Source organism: Geotrypetes seraphini, chromosome 1, assembly GCF_902459505.1.
Source record: "Geotrypetes seraphini chromosome 1, aGeoSer1.1, whole genome shotgun sequence".
Classification (NCBI taxonomy): Eukaryota; Metazoa; Chordata; class Amphibia; order Gymnophiona; family Dermophiidae; genus Geotrypetes; species Geotrypetes seraphini.
The window spans coordinates 178,716,448-178,734,553 of record NC_047084.1 but is presented as its reverse complement, the minus strand read 5'-3'; the positions used below and the strand labels follow the sequence as shown (position 1 = coordinate 178,734,553).

Genomic DNA, 18,106 nt, shown 5'->3' with positions numbered 1-18,106 from the left:
GTCACTCCTGTCTAGGCTCACTGCTGGATCGCCAGGGTTCAAGGCAGGCCTGGGGAAGGTCAGGGGTGCAGAGCTGGCTGGGACTGGACACAGGCGGCGTCACTCCTGTTCCAGCTCACCACTGGACCACCAGGGCTCAAGGAAGGCTCGGGGATGCCTACAATGGATTGGGCAGGGAGCGCAGAGCCAACCGGGACAGGACGAGGGATTGCTTCTGTCCCGGCTTACCACTGGGCTACCAGTACTTATACTTGAATATAAATCCTTGGTTTATACTTGAGTCAACATTTTTTCTCCCTGTTTTGAAGAAAAAAGAGGTTATCTCGGTTTATATTAGGATTGGTTTATATTCGACTATATATAGCAACTACATACAAATGCATTGGATGTCCTAGAAAGAACCCATATTCAGGGGTCTAGAACTAGAGGTGTTGGAGAGGGTGTGGGGCAGTAGAGTTCTTTGAACATCTCTGGAGGGACTGTAAGAACATTTTAAAGTTCTGGGAGCAAGCAACCTTTCTATGAGTAAGAGCAAATCAGTTGGTCAGGTTCTGATGTCTAGAGAATAGTTCTGCAGGAGATGGAGTGTATAGGGGGAATATCAGAGCTTCCATCTCACTGGAATCTGTATAAGACTTATGGGTGGGGCCTTAGGCATATAGGCCAACCAGAATCTTAGGCCCCTCCCCGGTGCATCCCACATGCACCGGAAAGGGGCAGGCCTGCCTCATTTGACAGAGGCAGGCCTTCAGGCTGGTGGAAAGACCCAGCCAGCCAGTCAGCCATCATTCAAGTTTAGAGGGGGGAGGGTTGGTCTGGCTATCATTCAAGGTTAGCGGGGAAGGGGTCCGGGGAGGGGGGGCTAGGGATAGTGGTGTTGTCGCGATTTCTATGGTGGGGGGTTTCCGGTAGGAGGGATTAGGCACCCTCCTGCCGGTTTCGTTTCGGGGGGGGGGGGTGAGGGTGGGGGTGTTCCAGCAGGAGAGATTGGACACCCTCCTGCCACGTTTGTTCGTGGGAGCGGGGGAGGGGGGATTGGCTGGCGGCCACATTTGTGGCCGCTAAACTTATTTGGTAAGGACTAGGAGATCCTTTTTGTCCTAGGAAGACGCGTATGGCCACCTAAGGCTACTTCCAGGCAAACCACGCCTGCGCCTAGCCTTAGATGGGCTTGCATGCCTCCCTATGCTCCCAGAGGCGCCTCCAATGTAGGCAGCCTTTCTCAGGAGCTTTTTTTTAAAAAAACGTGCATCCCGATTGGCTGGTTAGACAGCAGTAGGATGCCTACTGCTGCCTACAATTGGGATGCCGTTTATGGAATCCGGGCCTCTGTACACTTATCTGCAAAAGTGGCGTAGGATGCAGAAACACTGTCCTGCAATCATATGTAACTTAGCATAGGGCATAAATGCAAGGAAGGCATACACATGAGTGGGGCCACCAGTTACATTTGTAACTTACAGAATACTGCCACATTTAAGTGCTCCTGGGTATCCAGGTAACACTGTAAAATAGGCTTCTTCTGCACTTTCTCAAGGTGCCTAAATGGAGGCTTTTGTTTTGTTTTGTTTTTTAACAGAAAGGGAGGTAGATGCATGGAATAGTCACCCTGTTGTGGTGGTGAAGACACAAAACTGTCTGAATTCAAGAAAGTGTGGGACAGGAAGTGTGGGTACAGGAAGAGATAGTGGAAGCTGCAGATTTGCAGACTGGATGGGACATTTGGCCTTTATTAGCCATTGTGTTTCTAGTTTGCAGTATATCAAGTAAAGAAAAAAAAAATGAAATAACCCCCTACACACTAGGATTTTGGTATACAGTAATTGAGTTTAACACTGATGATAATTGATCTCTCCAACACTATCTGTCCCAGAACAATTGATTGTGAACGTTTTCTTGACTTATGTAACTTTGCAGAAAGAAAAGAAAGGACTGCTGAAACTTCTCTCTGGAGCCTCTACTAAACGAAAGCCTCGGGTTTCACCTCCACAGTCCCCTACTCTAGAGGTTGAGCAAGCTGCTTTAGAGATAGCCTTGCAGGGTGCCATAGGTCCCGAGATCCCAGCTGCTGTGAGCCATGGAAGAGCTGGATCCTGCCCAGTGGACGGTGAGGTCTTGCCTGCCGTGGCCACATCTGCATTAATGCAAGAGGCACTTCATCGGAAGTCAGGTTCTTTGGATTCCAATGTTCCAATAGCTCCTCCTCCAAGGCAGCCTTGCTCGTCTTTGGGACCAGTATTGAATGAATCCAGACCTGTGATTTGTGAAAGGTGAGAAAATGTTGCTATCTGGAGTCACAATAAGGCAAGGCTAATTAACCAAAGTTTTTTTTGCTAACATGAACCATTCTTTATAGAGTGACTAGTACTGCCAGGCAACACGATGGGGCTTATTTACTAACTTCCGGTAAAGGTTCCAGTTACTGTACAGTACATACCAAAAATTAAAGTGCAATAAGTACAAATCTCTGTGTTCCAGTAACTGTTAGGTTTGTTCCTGGCAGTTTCCTATTCAGTTAGTACATGCATTTATTATTTATTTACGTCTATATTTCCCGCCAGCCCAAAAGCTATCGACGCAGTGTACAATCAAGTACAGTAGGTATTTTTCTGTCCCTGGAGGGCTCACAATCTAACCCCCTCTTTTACTAAGGTGCGCTAGCCGATTTAGCACATGCTAAATGCTAACGCATCCATAGGATAGAATCGGTTAGCTCGCCTTAGTAAAAGGACCCCTAAGTTTGAACCTTAGGCACTGGAGGATTAAGTGACTTGCCCAAGATCACAAGGAGCAACAATAGGATTTTGAACTCGATCCCCTTATTCTTAGCCCACTATTCTAACCATTAAGCTACTCATAAGTAAAAAGCTTTGAAAAGAATCAATAGTGCCCACAGATGTAGATATATTTAGGCTTGCTTACACATTTTCTGATGCTAGAATTTTTCAACATAGCCAACATATTTACATTAGGCTGTATATATAGCCATTTCCATTGTATGTCTTCTGAACCATAGGTCTAGTATAGAATTAGCACTAATTTATATCAGTTAAATAATGGCATTGTTCTCAATTTTATTATAGCAGCTGTTCTGTGGTTAATTGCTGTGAATTATTGCTTGCTCCATGGAATAATTTATAAAAACTCTTTGCACAAGAGTGAACAAAAATATATCAAGCTTTGTTTGCCTGGCGGTATATAAAAATAAAGTTATTATTATTATTATTATTTCTTTTTATTATTCTTTACATTCTTCTATATTTTTCACATTCTACTGCCAAGAATATACAATTCAGAATGTACTAAAAGAATTTATTTCACTGATCTAGAGAACATACTTTGTACTTTCATTGTGAAAGAACAATTATAGAAATATTCAAACAGCAATTAAGAATAAGAAACTAAACTGTCTTGATTGCATAAATCTTTACAGCTTTTAGTCATAACAAATCCAAATTAGCTGTTTCCAAAAATTGCCTTAGTAAGGCCTATCGTCAATGAGTGGGGCCCACCTGTGTCCAATCACAGCACTAGAGCTGATTTGAAGAATACTAGATTAAGAATCAAGCTGCTTCTATTGTAGGAAGTGAATTTAAAACAAAGACTGAAACATGCCAAATGCAGAACTTCTAAAAGAACTCCAAGAAAAGTTGTTCAATAAGATACAGATTAGGGGAAGGCTATAAGAAGATTTCAAAATATATGAATATCCCAAAGGATACTGTGAAATTCATCATTATAAAGTGGAAAATTCAACCTCGCAAAACACTACATCGATCAGGCCTTCCCTCCAAAGACAATAACCAAAGTGTAGGAATCTGCTGAAGCCTAAGATTTCTTTAAAAGAGCTACAGTGACTTAAGGTAGAAACTGGGAAGAATTTTGACTTTTCAACAATTTTGGGAGAGCTGCTATACTCATGTTGCCCCTCTCCTAGAGTCACTTCATTGGCTTGCCATCCATTTCAAGCTCCTTTTACAGGCCTACAAATGCACTCACTCAGCTGCCCCTCACTATCTGTCTTCACTTATCTCCACCCTATAATCCCCCCAATGAACTCAGCTCATCTGGTAAGTCCCTCCTATCTGTGCCCTTCTCTTCAACTGCCAACTCCAGACTCTATCCATTCTACCTTGCTGCGCCATATGCTTGGAGCAAGCTGCCCAAATCCCTAAGGTGGGCTCCGTCTCTGGCAGGGTTCAAGGCCCAGTTAAAAAACCACCTCTTTGAGAATGCTTTCAACGCCTAACTCCTTTCACCTTGGGTTCTGCATCCCCAACCCTATATGTCGTGTCTGTCTGTCCAAGTTAGATTGTAAGTTCTTCCGAGCAGGGTCTATAAATGTCAAAATGTACAGTGCTGCATACGCCTTTCAGTGCTATATAAGTGATAAATAGTAGTAGTAAACATTGGCACACACAATTATGGCCTGTATGGAAGAATGGTAAGAAGGAAGCCACTGCTGAAGAAAAGTCATATGATGCAAAGAGTAACATTAAATGCTGTACTCATAGAGGCAGAAATTGGGGGGGGGGGGGGGGGGGGGGTCTGAGACCAAAGTAGAACTTGTGGGCATTACTGCTAAGGAATATGCATGATAAAAATACACAGTACATTGCCCTATTAATACCATCCATACAGTAAAGCATGGGAATGGCAGCAAGATGTTATGGGAGCAGGGAAGCTTGTGAAGTTTGGGAGGAAATAAGGAAGGTGTAAATTACAGGCAGATCTTAAACAAAAACCTGTTTGCCACAAATATCTGCTCATCCTCCCAAATATACTACAACCAGTGCATGTTTTCTAGAAAAAATGATGCAGGTACTCAGGGCAACTGTGGCTCAGTACCCAAGTACATCAAAAAGAACCCAAGGTCAAAAGACCCAAGTTACTTAAAAATATACCAGTACAAAAGATGTGTGTATGTATGGGGTTGGGTACAGAGCCTGGCAAAGAGAAATTGGTTCAGAATGTTTTTTTTCTTGTTTTCCTCCTTGAAATCTAGGGTGCGTCTTATAGTCAGGTGCGTCTTATGGAGTGAAAAATATGGTATATGTATCTGGGGGTTTTTCTCTCATTGAGCAATATTATACTGTTACCAAGATTGAGAGCGAGACCAGAAGGCTTTGAGCATGCGCAAATGCTCAAAGCCAGTCCAGCCAAGCCCAGCCCAGAAGAGGGAAGATCTCCAACGCACCGCCCAGCCCAGGCCGCGCCAGAAGAGGGAGGATCTTCGGGCACCAGCGCTGGTGCCAAGTCGGGGTAAAAGAAGTGTCATTGACGTGCTCAGGGGGGGGGGGAAGTAGGATCGCGGTGGAGGGGTGGCAACGCGAGTGGGGGGAGGATGCCGGTTCACAGGGGGGGAAGCCGGACCGCAGAAAGGGGTATGGAGCAGCGTCGGATTCCTCAAGGGGGGGGAAGGGAGGATCTCCGACGCACCGCCCAGCCCAGGCCACGCCAGAAGAGGGAGGATCTTCGGGCACCGGCATTGGTGCCCAGTGGGGGTAAGGGATGTCATTGCCATGCTCGAGGGGGGATGTAGGATCGCGGGGGTGGGGCAGATGCGAGCGGGGGGGATGCCAGATCGCTGGGGGGGATGCCGGATCGCGGGGGGGGGGGGCACTCGTACAGCGAGGCAAGCTCGGGTTACGAGGCACCAAGTTTGCAAATGTTTTGCTCGTCTTGCAAAACACTCGCAAACCGGTGCACTCGTAAACCAAGGTACCACTGTATATAATTTTTTCATAGAGGGATGGAAAATATTAAGTACTACCAGTCTTCCTTCCCCAGACTCTAAAAAAAAAAAAAGATCGTATTGTAAATGCTTATATTGTAAATGCTTTCTGTCTTTATCTGTTTTTAAGTCCATTATTCTAATTTGTATTTTATCTGTATCCCATTTATTAGCTCACCTTGTTGTAAACCACCTAGAACTTTTTTGGTATAGCGGTATATAAGAATATATAAGAGTATATAAGAATAAAATTATTATTATTATCTGTGTATGGTAACATAGTAACATAGTAGATGACGGCAGATAAAGACCCGAATGGTCCATCCAGTCTGCCCAACCTGATTCAATTTAAAATTTTTTTTTTTTTCTTCTTAGCTATTTCTGGGCAAGAATCCAAAGCTTTACCCGGTACTGTGCTTGGGTTCCAACTGCCGAAATCTCTGTTAAGACTTACTCCAGCCCATCTACACCCTCCCAGCCATTGAAGCCCTCCCCTGCCCATCCTCCACCAAACAGCCATACACAGACACAGACCGTACAAGTCTGCCCAGTAACTGGCCTAGTTCAATATTTAATATTATTTTCTGATTCTAAATCTTCTGTGTTCATCCCACGCTTCTTTGAACTCAGTCACAGTTTTACTCTCCACCACCTCTCTCGGGAGTGCATTCCAGGCATCCACTACCCTCTCCGTAAAGTAGAATTTCCTAACATTGCCCCTGAATCTACCACCCCTCAACCTCAAATTATGTCCTCTGGTTTTACCATTTTCCTTTCTCTGGAAAAGATTTAGTTCTACGTTAATACCCTTCAAGTATTTGAACGTCTGAATCATATCTCCCCTGTCTGGACTTTAGTTTACTTGCTGGACTTATGCCACTTACCTGCAATCCCAATCAGACCTTAGATTAAGTGGGGATGGGTGGACCCGCTATGCCTAAGGCCTGATTGGTCCATGCTTCTAGAGCCTGGGCTAATCAGGCCTTAGGCTTCGGAAGGATGGGCCGGGAAGGGGCGAGCCTGCCTCATTTCGACGAGACTGGCCTGCCGGCTGGACGGGCAAGTCCCATCTGGCCAACAAGGAAAGGTTAGTTTGGTTGGGGGGAGGTTTTAGGGCTGTTAGCACGGGGGGGGGGTTGGGCCCCCTCCTGCCAGCAATTGGACAGGCGGCCGTGACCCGCTATACTTATAGCAGCAGAGAGATCCCTTGCCGCAATAAGTATAGCGGCCGCGTCTACTTACAATGTAGACCAGCATTTTGTTGGCCTACATTGTAAGCGTCTCTTCCTCTACTAGGGAGATGCGTAGGGCCGCCTAGGTTCGCCTAAGGCCCGCCTAAGGCCCTTAGGCGAGCTTAGGTGTCTTGCGGGCCTCGCCTTCAATATAGGCGGCCTGCCTGGGGAGCATTTGGTTAAAAAACGTGCATCCTGATTGGCTGATTAGATAGCTGTAGGACGCCTACAGCTGCCTAAAATCGGGACGCACTTTGGAGAATCAGGCCCTGAGTGTTTAACATCGGCAGTAAAAGAAATTGTTCAGATTTTTAAAAAATACTTTTTGGGGGGATTTTATATGTACATTAAAAACAATGCATAGAGGGCAATGGTGAATAATAGGTGACCTGAGTTTACTGAAGAGGATTACCATGTAGTGATTTGAACTAGAGAATGACACGGGGAAAAAATCTGTCCCCGTCACTGCCCCGTCACCGGACCACCGTCCCCTTCACCGCCCCGTCCCCAAACCCGCCGTCCCTTTCACCGCCCCGTCCCCCCATCATTGCAGTATCCACCCTTCTCTCTTGCCATCTCACCGCCCTTTAGCTGCCCGAGAATCTCCCTTCCCCTTACCTTCGCAGCCTAAAAAAACTTAAGGGGTGCGGTCACCAATCGCGTGCGGCCCCCCTCCCTACCTCCAGCAAAATCTATCTCCCTCCCTCCCCTCTCCCCCTTACCTTTGCGGCGCTTTAGAAAATAAACTGATGCCGGCAAAGCCTGCTTGTACCGCGTGTGTGTGGGCAGAAGCTTCTCCTCTGACGCAAGTGGAAGTTGCGTCAGAGGAGAAGCTTCTGCCCACACAAACGCGACTGCAGGGCGGCACAGACAGGCTTCGCCGGCTTCAGTTTATTTTCTAAAGTGCCGAAAAGGGGGAGGGAGGGAGATAGATTTCACTGGAGGTAGGAAGGGGGCCGCACGCGATTGGTGACCGCACACCTTCCCTCCCTTAACTGCGGGGACAAGGCCATTCACCGCTTCACGGGGCGGTGGATGGCCTTGTCCCCATGCCCGCAATGAGCACTTCCCCCCCCACCGTTTTCAGCGGGTTACCCGCGGCTAGCCACGGGTAACTACCACTGTGTCATTCTCTAATTTGAACCCTATTATCTAGATCAGAAAATAAGGGTTTTGAAAAAAAAAAAGAAATAAAATGTTTTTTGAATTTATTTCACTTCTCTATCTCTCCCAACTCCCCTCCCCCATAGGTTCATCTATCCCTCCCTCCAACCCCCCTTCCATGGGTGCTTCTCCCCGCACCCCCTTTGTGGGACAGTGCATTTTTCTCCCTGTGGCTCTCCCCTGTTCCTCACCTACCTTCACAAAAGTGCTCCCAATTCTCTCAACTGGTTGCTTTAATAACAAAGTGGCTGTCTCCAAGGAGTCCAGCAGGGCTTTCTGGGAAAGAAACCTCTTGTTTAAGAATTCAATCAAGCCTTGAGCACAGCGAGTAAAAATATACCAAGGGCATTGTTATTTCATCCTACTGTGATTTTGGCTCACCCTCAAACACGTTCATTTGGGAGCAGCAGAGGCAGCTCTGTTAACCAAGCCCCCTAAAATCTTTCATCAAAGAGCACATCCTTGCCAAAATGCAATCTTCAGGCCAGACAGCAGCAGCAGTGAGGTGAGCCTGCTACTGTTGGCCTGTCTTGGAAGCCACCTCTGTGAAGCATCCCGCCTATGTGGGAACAGGAAGTTGGTCCAGATAAAAGGCAGGCCGACAGCAGCAAGCTCACCTCGCTGCTGCTGCCGGACAGCCCAAAAGATTCAATTTCAGCAGAGCCGGAGGTAGTTGGGGGACAGGGAAGAATACCTGGGCAAGAATAACAGCCATCTAGACACCTAAACAGTCCTCTAAAAAGAGGACATGTCTGGGTAAGTCAGATGTCTGGTAACCCTACATATGAGAAATATAAAGAAAGTAGGGCATTTCTTTATCTTTTAGGGCAGGGGTAGGGAACTCCAGTCCTCGAGAGCCGTATTCCAGTCGGGTTTTCAGAATTTCCCCAATGAATATGCATTGAAAGCAGTGCATGCAAATAGATTTCATGCATATTAATTGGGGAAATCCTGAAAACCCGACTGGAATACGGCTCTTGAGGACCGGCGTTCCCTACCCCTGTTTTAGGGTTTCCACTTAGCCTCAGTTTACACACTAGATGTGTTTTAATGGTATCTGTTTTAACTGATAAACATCATCATCTCCCTCTCCCCCTCCCCCATCTCACCTACCCCACAAACCTTAAATATAGAAGTTGGAATTGACCCGAGGCCAAGTTATTAAATCATCAGCATGATATGAAGGTGCTTCAACTCCCAGGCATTTGTAAGCTAAGAAGAGACAAGGCCTAGGAACAGAAAACAAACTTGCATAGTCAGAGCATGCTGCTGCTACTGTCTCCACTAATACTGGGCTTTGGAACTGCCTCGGCTTTTATAGATAGGGTCCATGCTGGGAAGGATGCAAGGGCTGTTGGGAGTGCTTAGCTATAGCCAGAGAGTGGTAGATCTATGGGGTCCTCTGCTGGGGGTTATACTGGTTGGGGAGTGAGGAAGATTATTGAGCCTGTAGATGGCTGTGCGAAAACATAAATAGGACTTCTGATAATAATAAAATGAATTGTTAACTCAAAATACCCAAGCACTGAGAATGCTTCACTGACTTCATAACAATTCTTTTATTATGTTTTGACGTTCATTTTGAAGGTGTTACTGAACCCTCACAGTCGCTGAAACTGTGCTTTGTGCTCGTACGTGTTCTAAATTGCAGTATATAACCCCGTGAGGGTAACCAGGAATTGTAACTTATTTGCATACCCGAAGATTTTAGGCTGTAAATTTAGGGGCTCCTTTTACCAAGCCACGTTAGCGGCTTTATCACACGCACCTTTTGAGCGCACGCTAACTCCTGCGCTAGCCGAAAAGCTACCGCTTGCTCAAGAGGAGGCGGTAGCGGCTAGCTCGGCCAGCAAATTAGCGCACGCTATTACTCGCGTTAAACCGCTAACGCGGCTTCATAAAAGGAGCCCTAGGTCTTTCTTAGACAGGATGCTCGCATTTCAAACAAGTAAACGACAAACCTGGTTGGGTAACTATATATATATTTTTACTGTCTTTTTAGTTAATATGCTGTATTTTTACTATTAATATTTTGTATTTCGCTGAATGTCCAGTTTTCTCTTTTGTGTAAACCGCCTAGAATTCTTTTGATTGAGGCAGCAAAATAAAGTTATGTTATGTATACTGTGGTTTGTTTTACACTTCAGATGACAGTGTTGTGATAAATGATAGGGTCACAAGTGCTCACAGCCATAGTATTGAGGTATTTTTCAAAATCAATGACAATACCGTGAGCTATCATTGAACCCTTATGTATTCTCTATTTTCTCTATGTTTATATTATATGCATTTTATTTTTTCTTTTTTTCGTTATAAAATATATAAATTTTTTGCTTTGCTGTTCCATATAGTGTAGGATCACTTATCTTTTTTTCTTTGTATTTCTCCTGATGTTTATTCACTTCAATATTTTGTTCTCACTTCCTTTACTTAATTTACTTCAATGTTCTATTTCACTTCCTTTCACTTTATTCATTTCTCCTACGGAAGATCTCCGTTTCGCACCCAAACTTTACCACGGGGCTTCGTCAGGAAAGCGATAACTTTCACTCGCTTCTATTCATAACACGGAGATTCTCCGGTCCTTAGTAGCTGGTCACGCAGACAAGGAATAAGTCTCTCAGAATCGATTTGAGACTTCTGTCTGAAATAATTTTGTGTTATGAATAGAAGCGAGTGAAAGTTATCGCTTTCCTGACGAAGCCCCGTGGTAAAGTTTGGGTGCGAAACGGAGATCTTCCGTAGGAGAAATGAATAAAGTGAAAGGAAGTGAAATAGAACATTGAAGTAAATTAAGTAAAGGAAGTGAGAACAAATTATTGAAGTGAATAAACATCAGGAGAAATACAAAGAAAAAAAGATAAGTGATCCTACACTATATGGAACAGCAAAGCAAAAAATTTATATATTTTATAACGAAAAAAATAAAAAATAAAATGCACATAATATAAACATAGAGAAAATAGAGAATACATAAGGGTTCAATGATAGCTCACGGTATTGTCATTGATTTTGAAAAATACCTCAATACTATGGCTGTGAGCACTTAAGATCCCGGTTAATCTCTAAGAATTGTTTTATAAAAGTGCATTTGAGATTTGTGCGACAGCGCATTGCAATAGGTGGATAGTGAGTTTCACAATAGTAGATTGAGTGGTGATAAATGATAGGGTAACATGAAAATATCAATTTTAAGCATCTTTAATAGCTAAAAAAATAAACACGGAAGTTTATATTTTATAGATATCTCAAATTGTAAGCCTTATGCATATCACTACATTACAGTGCAGAGTGGGTTTGGGGCCAAAATAACATAAGTTAATATGATTTGAATAACTTTTAAGAGTTTCCTATTCTGGTTATAAGACACAGTCTAAATGTAAGTTATCCAGTGCTCCTTTGTATAAAATTGAACCAAATATCTTTTCATTCACAGATACAGGGTGGTGGTATCCTATCCTCCCCAGAGTGAAGCAGAATTGGAACTGAAGGAAGGAGACATTGTTTTTGTTCACAAGAAACGTGAGGATGGCTGGTTCAAAGGCACATTACAGAGAAATGGAAAAACCGGGCTTTTTCCTGGAAGCTTTGTTGAGAACCTCTGAAGGGACTCATTTCATCAGATTCAGGATTGCACTGCATGCATAAACAAGCACAAGATTTTACATTGCAAATGTTTGAAATGATCTTGTTATCAAGAGGAAAATATACAAAGTACCTACTACCCTTAAGCACAATTACACCAGCGAACAAAGACAGAACAGCATTGGCTGCTTCTATCACTATGGGGTCTTAAGTGTAATTTGTGCCTTGTACTGTTCAGTTTTATCATACTGAAAGACTTTTTTTTCAAATAGGTAATAAAAAAAATAAACTATTGTTTACAAGGCTGTAACTAATAATTTATTTGTTTTTTAAAGCTGGAATTCTGTGTGTATTAGTTAAATTCTTGAATTATGATTTTAACAAATTAATTTATAAAATGTTATCTAAGGCGAAGCTGGGTTCTCTCCTTGTGAGCGTTACCTCTGACATAGATCTGTCCTAGATTTTATTTTGATTGTTTATGACAGTGGGATAGAGTTAATCTTTATTTACAGAGTAGTCTTGAATTGCGGTGATGGTGATATGTAGAAAGCTGAAAACAGAGAACAAGGAAAGATTTTAGAATGATATTTCTTCTGAAGAGAAGGATAGATTCTCTCTGAATAGTTCTTTACCTTTTATTAAAATCATCCAAGCAATATTATTCCACTGGAAGGTAAATTATTTGACTTAACTAGGAAAAACCTCAGCAATATCTGGGGAAACTGGTTCAAATGCATGGCAAAACGAAATGGTTTTTGAAATTCATTGATTGCTCATTTGATGTCAGATTTCTCTCTCGTATCCTTGACTGGGGATTTATGGCATTACAGTTATGCTGCAAGTTGTCCCTGATTTCCTGTGGACTTGATTCAGACTGGGGACCAGCACGGTATCTCCCCTATACAGAGTGTTTTCCCATTACAGAGGTATAAATTGAACAATTCAACATGACTGTTTTACATTTTCCAGCATATAAGTGCCATCAGGGTAGTACTTATATGCATGCAGGTCTATATATGTATATTTATGTGCACTAGTATTTGAGAATCGATATTACTCATAATTTTTGGGGTGGTATGCAGTGGCAGAGGGTAAATGAGAAGATAACAAATATCATATGCACATCTCCATGTTGAGCTTTTCCAGGAATCTATTTGATTTTAAAGGGTTTAACATGGTGGTCAAACCAGTTCTTGACCTTGGCCCTACCTCTCTCCCAGGTCAGGGTTTTAGGATATCCCTAATGAGTATGCATGAAAGAGTTACATGTTGCCTCAAATGTGTACACACATTTCTTACATTTTATGAGAAATATTCTGAAACTTGGCTGCCTGGGAGGAGAGGAGTCAAAAGACTGGTTTGAGTATTATTCGGTTAATACACACAACACTGCAGCTAAATAATGCATGTCTAGAACTTGTGCTAATTCTTTAATATCACCAGTTTTGGTTTCTACTACTGAAAACAAGGTCAGATCTGTATGAGTATGACTAGAAGTGTTTTTGCAATGATCATAACTATTCTTTTATTATGTTTTGACTCTTTCATTTTGAAGGTGTTACTGAACCTTCACAGTCGCTGAAACTGTGCTTTGTACTCGTATGTGTTCTAAATCGCAGTATGCTGTGGTTTATTTTTACACTTCAGATGACAGTATTGTGATAAGCACAATTGCAAATACAGTATAGTACCTGGTCACTTATTTTCATATTGTCATGTAAAAATGAAAATATTTTAATATCTAAAGATATGAAAATGTAACCATTACTTTACATCTGAGATGTTTTTATTTATAATGAACCCATCAAACATGTCTTAAGTATAAATAATTTAGTAGAAGACTTAAGAACCTGGTTTTAAGAAAGGTTTGGACAAATTCCTGGAGGAAAAGTCCTTAGTCTTATTGAGAAAGACATGGGGGAAGCCACTGCTTGCCCTGGATCAGTAGCATGAAATGTTGCTACTCTTTGGGTTTTGGCCAGGTACTAGTGACCTGGTTTGGCCACTGTGAAAACGGGCTACTGGGCTTGATGGACCATTGGTCTGATCCAGTAAGGCTATTCTTATGAGATACTTGAGAGTAAACAGCACTTAGCTTTGATACATGGTCTTGAAAGCCAGTGAGAAAAGCTAACATGTTTTGCTTCCCACCTTTTCAAAGCTCTCTTCCTGTGATTCGCCGACAGCCATCCTGTCCACATTTTTTTCAAACCATTTCCTAGTAGCATTAAAAAAAAAAAAATAAAATGTGGTCAGGATGGCTGTCGGCGAGTGAGCCTTGAAAAGAAGGGAAGCAAAACATGTTGACTTTCCTCACTGGCTTTCAAGACCATGTATCAAAGCAAAGCGCTGTTTACTCTCAAGAATTTTCTATAAGTTACAACCCTGTTACAAATTTATGCTGCTTTAAGTCTGGATAGAACCACCAGTGAGGAGACGGTACATAAAGCTTAGGACAGTGAGTGATACGAGTCCTGAGTGGTATCTGAGGTTCTTCTACTAAATCATTTATACTTAAGACTTATGTTTTATGGGTATATGATAGTTATCGTAAGGAGAAAAAAATAATAGAGCCTGGTAAAAAGAGTTTATTTTTAATGAAGCCATTAGCAAATTCTCCCTAATTATCAGCTGGCACAATGAAGGCATCTAGAGCACATCTGTTTGGAGCTTAACAGCTGGATCTGTACTGGCCCTGCTGCCCTCCCCTCCTCCTCCATTTACCTCTTCCTAATACTTGTTTGACAAAAAATTAATTATTGACCAGACAGACATTCTCGGTGGGTGTAAAACCAGGCTGAAGCTTTATTGAGCAGAAACAACACTACAACCAACAATTAACACCCCCCCAAGCTATAACAAGAAACCACACATTGCATTTTTACCTGAAACAACCCACCCTCCCCCCCCCCCCGCCCCATCAGCAAGGGCCTGAGGTTAGCATGGACCTCCATGGCATTTTGGGTCACCTGATCCTTAAGATACCTCTCAGCTTTAAGACCCAATATTGCTCATCGCCAAAGGAGCATATAACCTGGTAGCTTGGGGATACCGCAAGCTGCAACTAATAACCCCCTCTGAACCCCTTTATTACTCCCTCAAGCCAGCTAGAGTGGGCAAGTGAGTGACGATCTGCTTCCAGTGGAAAGGGGAAAAAGATCTGTACCCCCAGGAGCTTTTCTTTTTAAATATTCTCCCAGCCAGCCCACCTCCCAAAACTACCTATCCTGCCCCTCACCTTCGGCAGGATAGTCAGATTTAAATTTGCTCCCTTTGATCTCCTACTCCCTGCCTCCTCTCTACCCAGCCTCTTATCTCCTGCACCCCTCCCCCTTTTCCTTCCCAGAGTTCCTGTTTCCTTCCCAATGGGTGATCAAACCAGGGATATCCAGCCCAATGCAAATTGCACTCATTGAGACTACCTCTTGGGCTTGCTCATTCTAGAAAGGAAAGAATGTAATTAGGCACAATCATCACAGAGCTACTATAAATGCTTATGTCTAGAATTGGAAGATGTATGCATAACTTGAAGTATTCTACAAGTTATATATTTACCTGTGTGCCCCATCCCCACTCCACTCGTGATTGTCTACCTAAAAATTTCATGCTGTCAAGTATACATTTACTTACAGAATAGCACCTAGCTGGATTAGTGTATGCCTGTATTCACATATGCATGTGAATAACATACTGGCATTTACATGCATACTTTCAGCCCAGCTTTAGGCTGCTCCTTATAGAATTACCTCCTATATGCTTTTTACCTAGTGGTTTGTATAACACAGTTCTCAATTGCTTGTTTTCTAAAGGTTGCTTTATGATTCTCCCTCTTGAGGGTTCCATATGGGATGCTACTTTGACCATCAACAGCTTATTAACTGCTTGTTTTAAGAAAGATTTGGACAAATTCCTGGAGGAAAAGTCCATAGTCTGTTATTGAGAAAGACATAGGGGGAAGCCACTGCTTGTCCTGGATCGGTAACATGGAATGTTGCTACTCCTTGGGTTTTGTTCAGGTACTAGGGACCTGTATTTGCCACCATGAGAAAGGGCTACTGGGTTTGAACGACCATTGGGCTGATCCAGTAAGGCTATTCTTATGCTTTTATGAGGTGGGGAGAATGAAGGTTTATATGGGAGTTAGCTGGAAGAGATGGACGTCAGAGAGATTATGATTATTGAGAGCTTCTATACCACTACTAATGACTGGGGAGTCAAATCAGAGTGGTCTACATGAGCCTCTGCAAAGGCGCTATACTACATGAGCTTCTGTAAAGATGTTATGATACATTAGCTTCTGTAGAGATGTTACCATAAGGAGTTGTGAGGGGTTACAATGCATGGGGCTCTATACCAAAATACACAGAGCTATGTGATGGTGTTACAGAGTTATTAATACTGGCATGGTTATACCAATAATTCATCATCCTACTTATATGCACATGTTTATACCAAATTAGTTATCCTATGTATGTACACAGGTAATATTAAGTTTACTATTGCAGCTAAATACACCATACCCTTTTTTTTTTTTTACATACCTCTTACATGCCTTCTATTCCCCTCATCTCTTACCTTTTCTATTATGCTCCTTCCTACCCTACCACCCCGTTCACTCAACTGTCTTCCAAACCTTCCCCAATCTAACTGATGTTACCTTGCTGTCCTTTTAGCATCTCTTGTTGTTCTTGTTGTATACCGTCTTGAACTGAAAAGGTATGACGGGATATAAATAAAGCTATTATTATTATTAAGGAAGTTGGCCATTTCAACTACATTTAATCTATTTACATGCATCCCTGAAAGTCCTAGTTTCCTCTCTCTGTCAACTTCATAATTTCAGTTGAAGTAGTTTGAGAAAAGGATAGTCTTTATTCCTTTCTTGAATTTTCCGTAGTTCTTTTCTAACTTTAATTCCTTCGGTAGGGCATTCCATCACGTCGGTGCCATTACCGAGAACATTCTTGCCCTGGTGCTTTTGTATTTGATGTCCTTGAAAGAAACTATTTGTAGTTAGGACTCTTGGCTCGAGTGCAGAGCACGCCGGGGCATATGGTTATTTAGTCTGGTTGCTAGGTATTGCGGTTCCGAGAGGTGAACAGTTATGTGCATCAACAATAGGATTTTGAATTTTATCCTGCTCAATCGGGAGCCAGTGCAACTCCTTCAGTAGCGGGGTGGCACTCGTCTGTCTCGTTTTACCTAGTAGAAACCTAGCTACAGCGTTTTGTACTGTTTAGATCTTTGTGATCATGTATTTTGATAAACCCAGGAAGGTTGCATTGCAGTAGTCAAAGATTGTGAGTATCAGGGATATTACTACATTGACATTGCTTAGTGGGAAAGGTAGAGTTTCAGTCCTCTAACCAAGTACAGTTTGCCATAGGCGTTTTTGACCATCCATTGGATATGCGTTGTCATGTCTAGGTTCGGGTCCAGCCAGACACCTAGGTTTCATACCCCATTCTTGGATGGCTCTACAATATTGCCATTTAGTGTTAGGTAGAAACCAGGGTCATTTCCTCCCCATTTGTTTAAGTAGTAGTTCTGTCTTTTCTTTGTTGGCTACTAGGCCGTTTGCTTGAAACCAGCCAAAGATTTTCTCTAAGCCTATCTCAATCATATGTGTTTGGTCATTACATTCTGTTTCCTCAGCGGTATGATCAATCGGATGTCATCTGCGTAAATGTAGCATTCCCCCCCCAGGTTTCTGATGAATTTTCCAAGTGGTCGGAGGAAAATTTGAATAGCATGGGTGACATGGTGGATCCTTGTGGTACCCCTATGACAGTTTCTTTCCAGTTGCTGGTATCCCCTTGCCATTCTACTCTCATTAGTCTTTTAGATAGAAATGATTCTATCCATGCCATAGCTCTTCCTTCGAGGCCTACTTCTCTGCAACGTGATTTTAGCAGCGTGTGTTGGACTAGGTCAAAAGCCACTGATAGGTCTAGGAACCCCAGCAGCACATCTTGACCATTTGCCTGGCGTTTAAAGACAGAGTCCTATACTGCTATTAGCACAGTCTCCCTGCTCAGGTGTCTGTGGAATCCTTATTGGGATGGGTCAAGTTTGGATGAGTTTTCCAGGAAATCTGATATTTGTTGGCATGCTAATTTGTCTACTAATTTGGATATCCAATGCTGGTTTGCTTCTGCTCTGTAGTTGGAGAGGTTTTCTAGGTCTTTTTCTTTACTTTTTGGTATAGGTTTAATGATGGAGAGTTTCCATCTAAGCAGAACTTGCCCCGACCGTAATGAGTCATCGGTGAGGTCTGTGAGGTGGGAGAGTCCCGGGCAGGTGTTGAGGGACGGCGGGCCCGGTTTCCCTCTTCTCAGTAGTTTCTTTACTTGGAATTCTGTGACTGGTTCAAACTTGTCCGTTATGT

General features: G+C 42.9%; 1 protein-coding gene across 4 annotated transcripts in view; it reads left to right on the top strand.

Moving 5' to 3' along the window:
- SH3RF1 (SH3 domain containing ring finger 1) overlaps positions 1–13,491 on the top strand; it is a 238,819-nt gene extending 225,328 nt beyond the window's left edge. For 3 of the 4 annotated variants that reach the window (XM_033942153.1, XM_033942174.1, XM_033942163.1), the window contains exons 11-12: positions 1,918–2,270; positions 11,567–13,490. In XM_033942153.1, coding sequence (XP_033798044.1) covers positions 1,918–2,270; positions 11,567–11,735 — 522 coding nt within the window. In that variant the 3' untranslated portion in view covers positions 11,736–13,490. Of the gene's footprint in view, positions 1–1,917; positions 2,271–11,566 lie in introns of all 4 variants that reach the window. The other variant, XM_033942181.1, reaches the window with a different exon arrangement.
- The last annotated feature ends 4,615 nt before the right edge of the window (positions 13,492–18,106 follow it).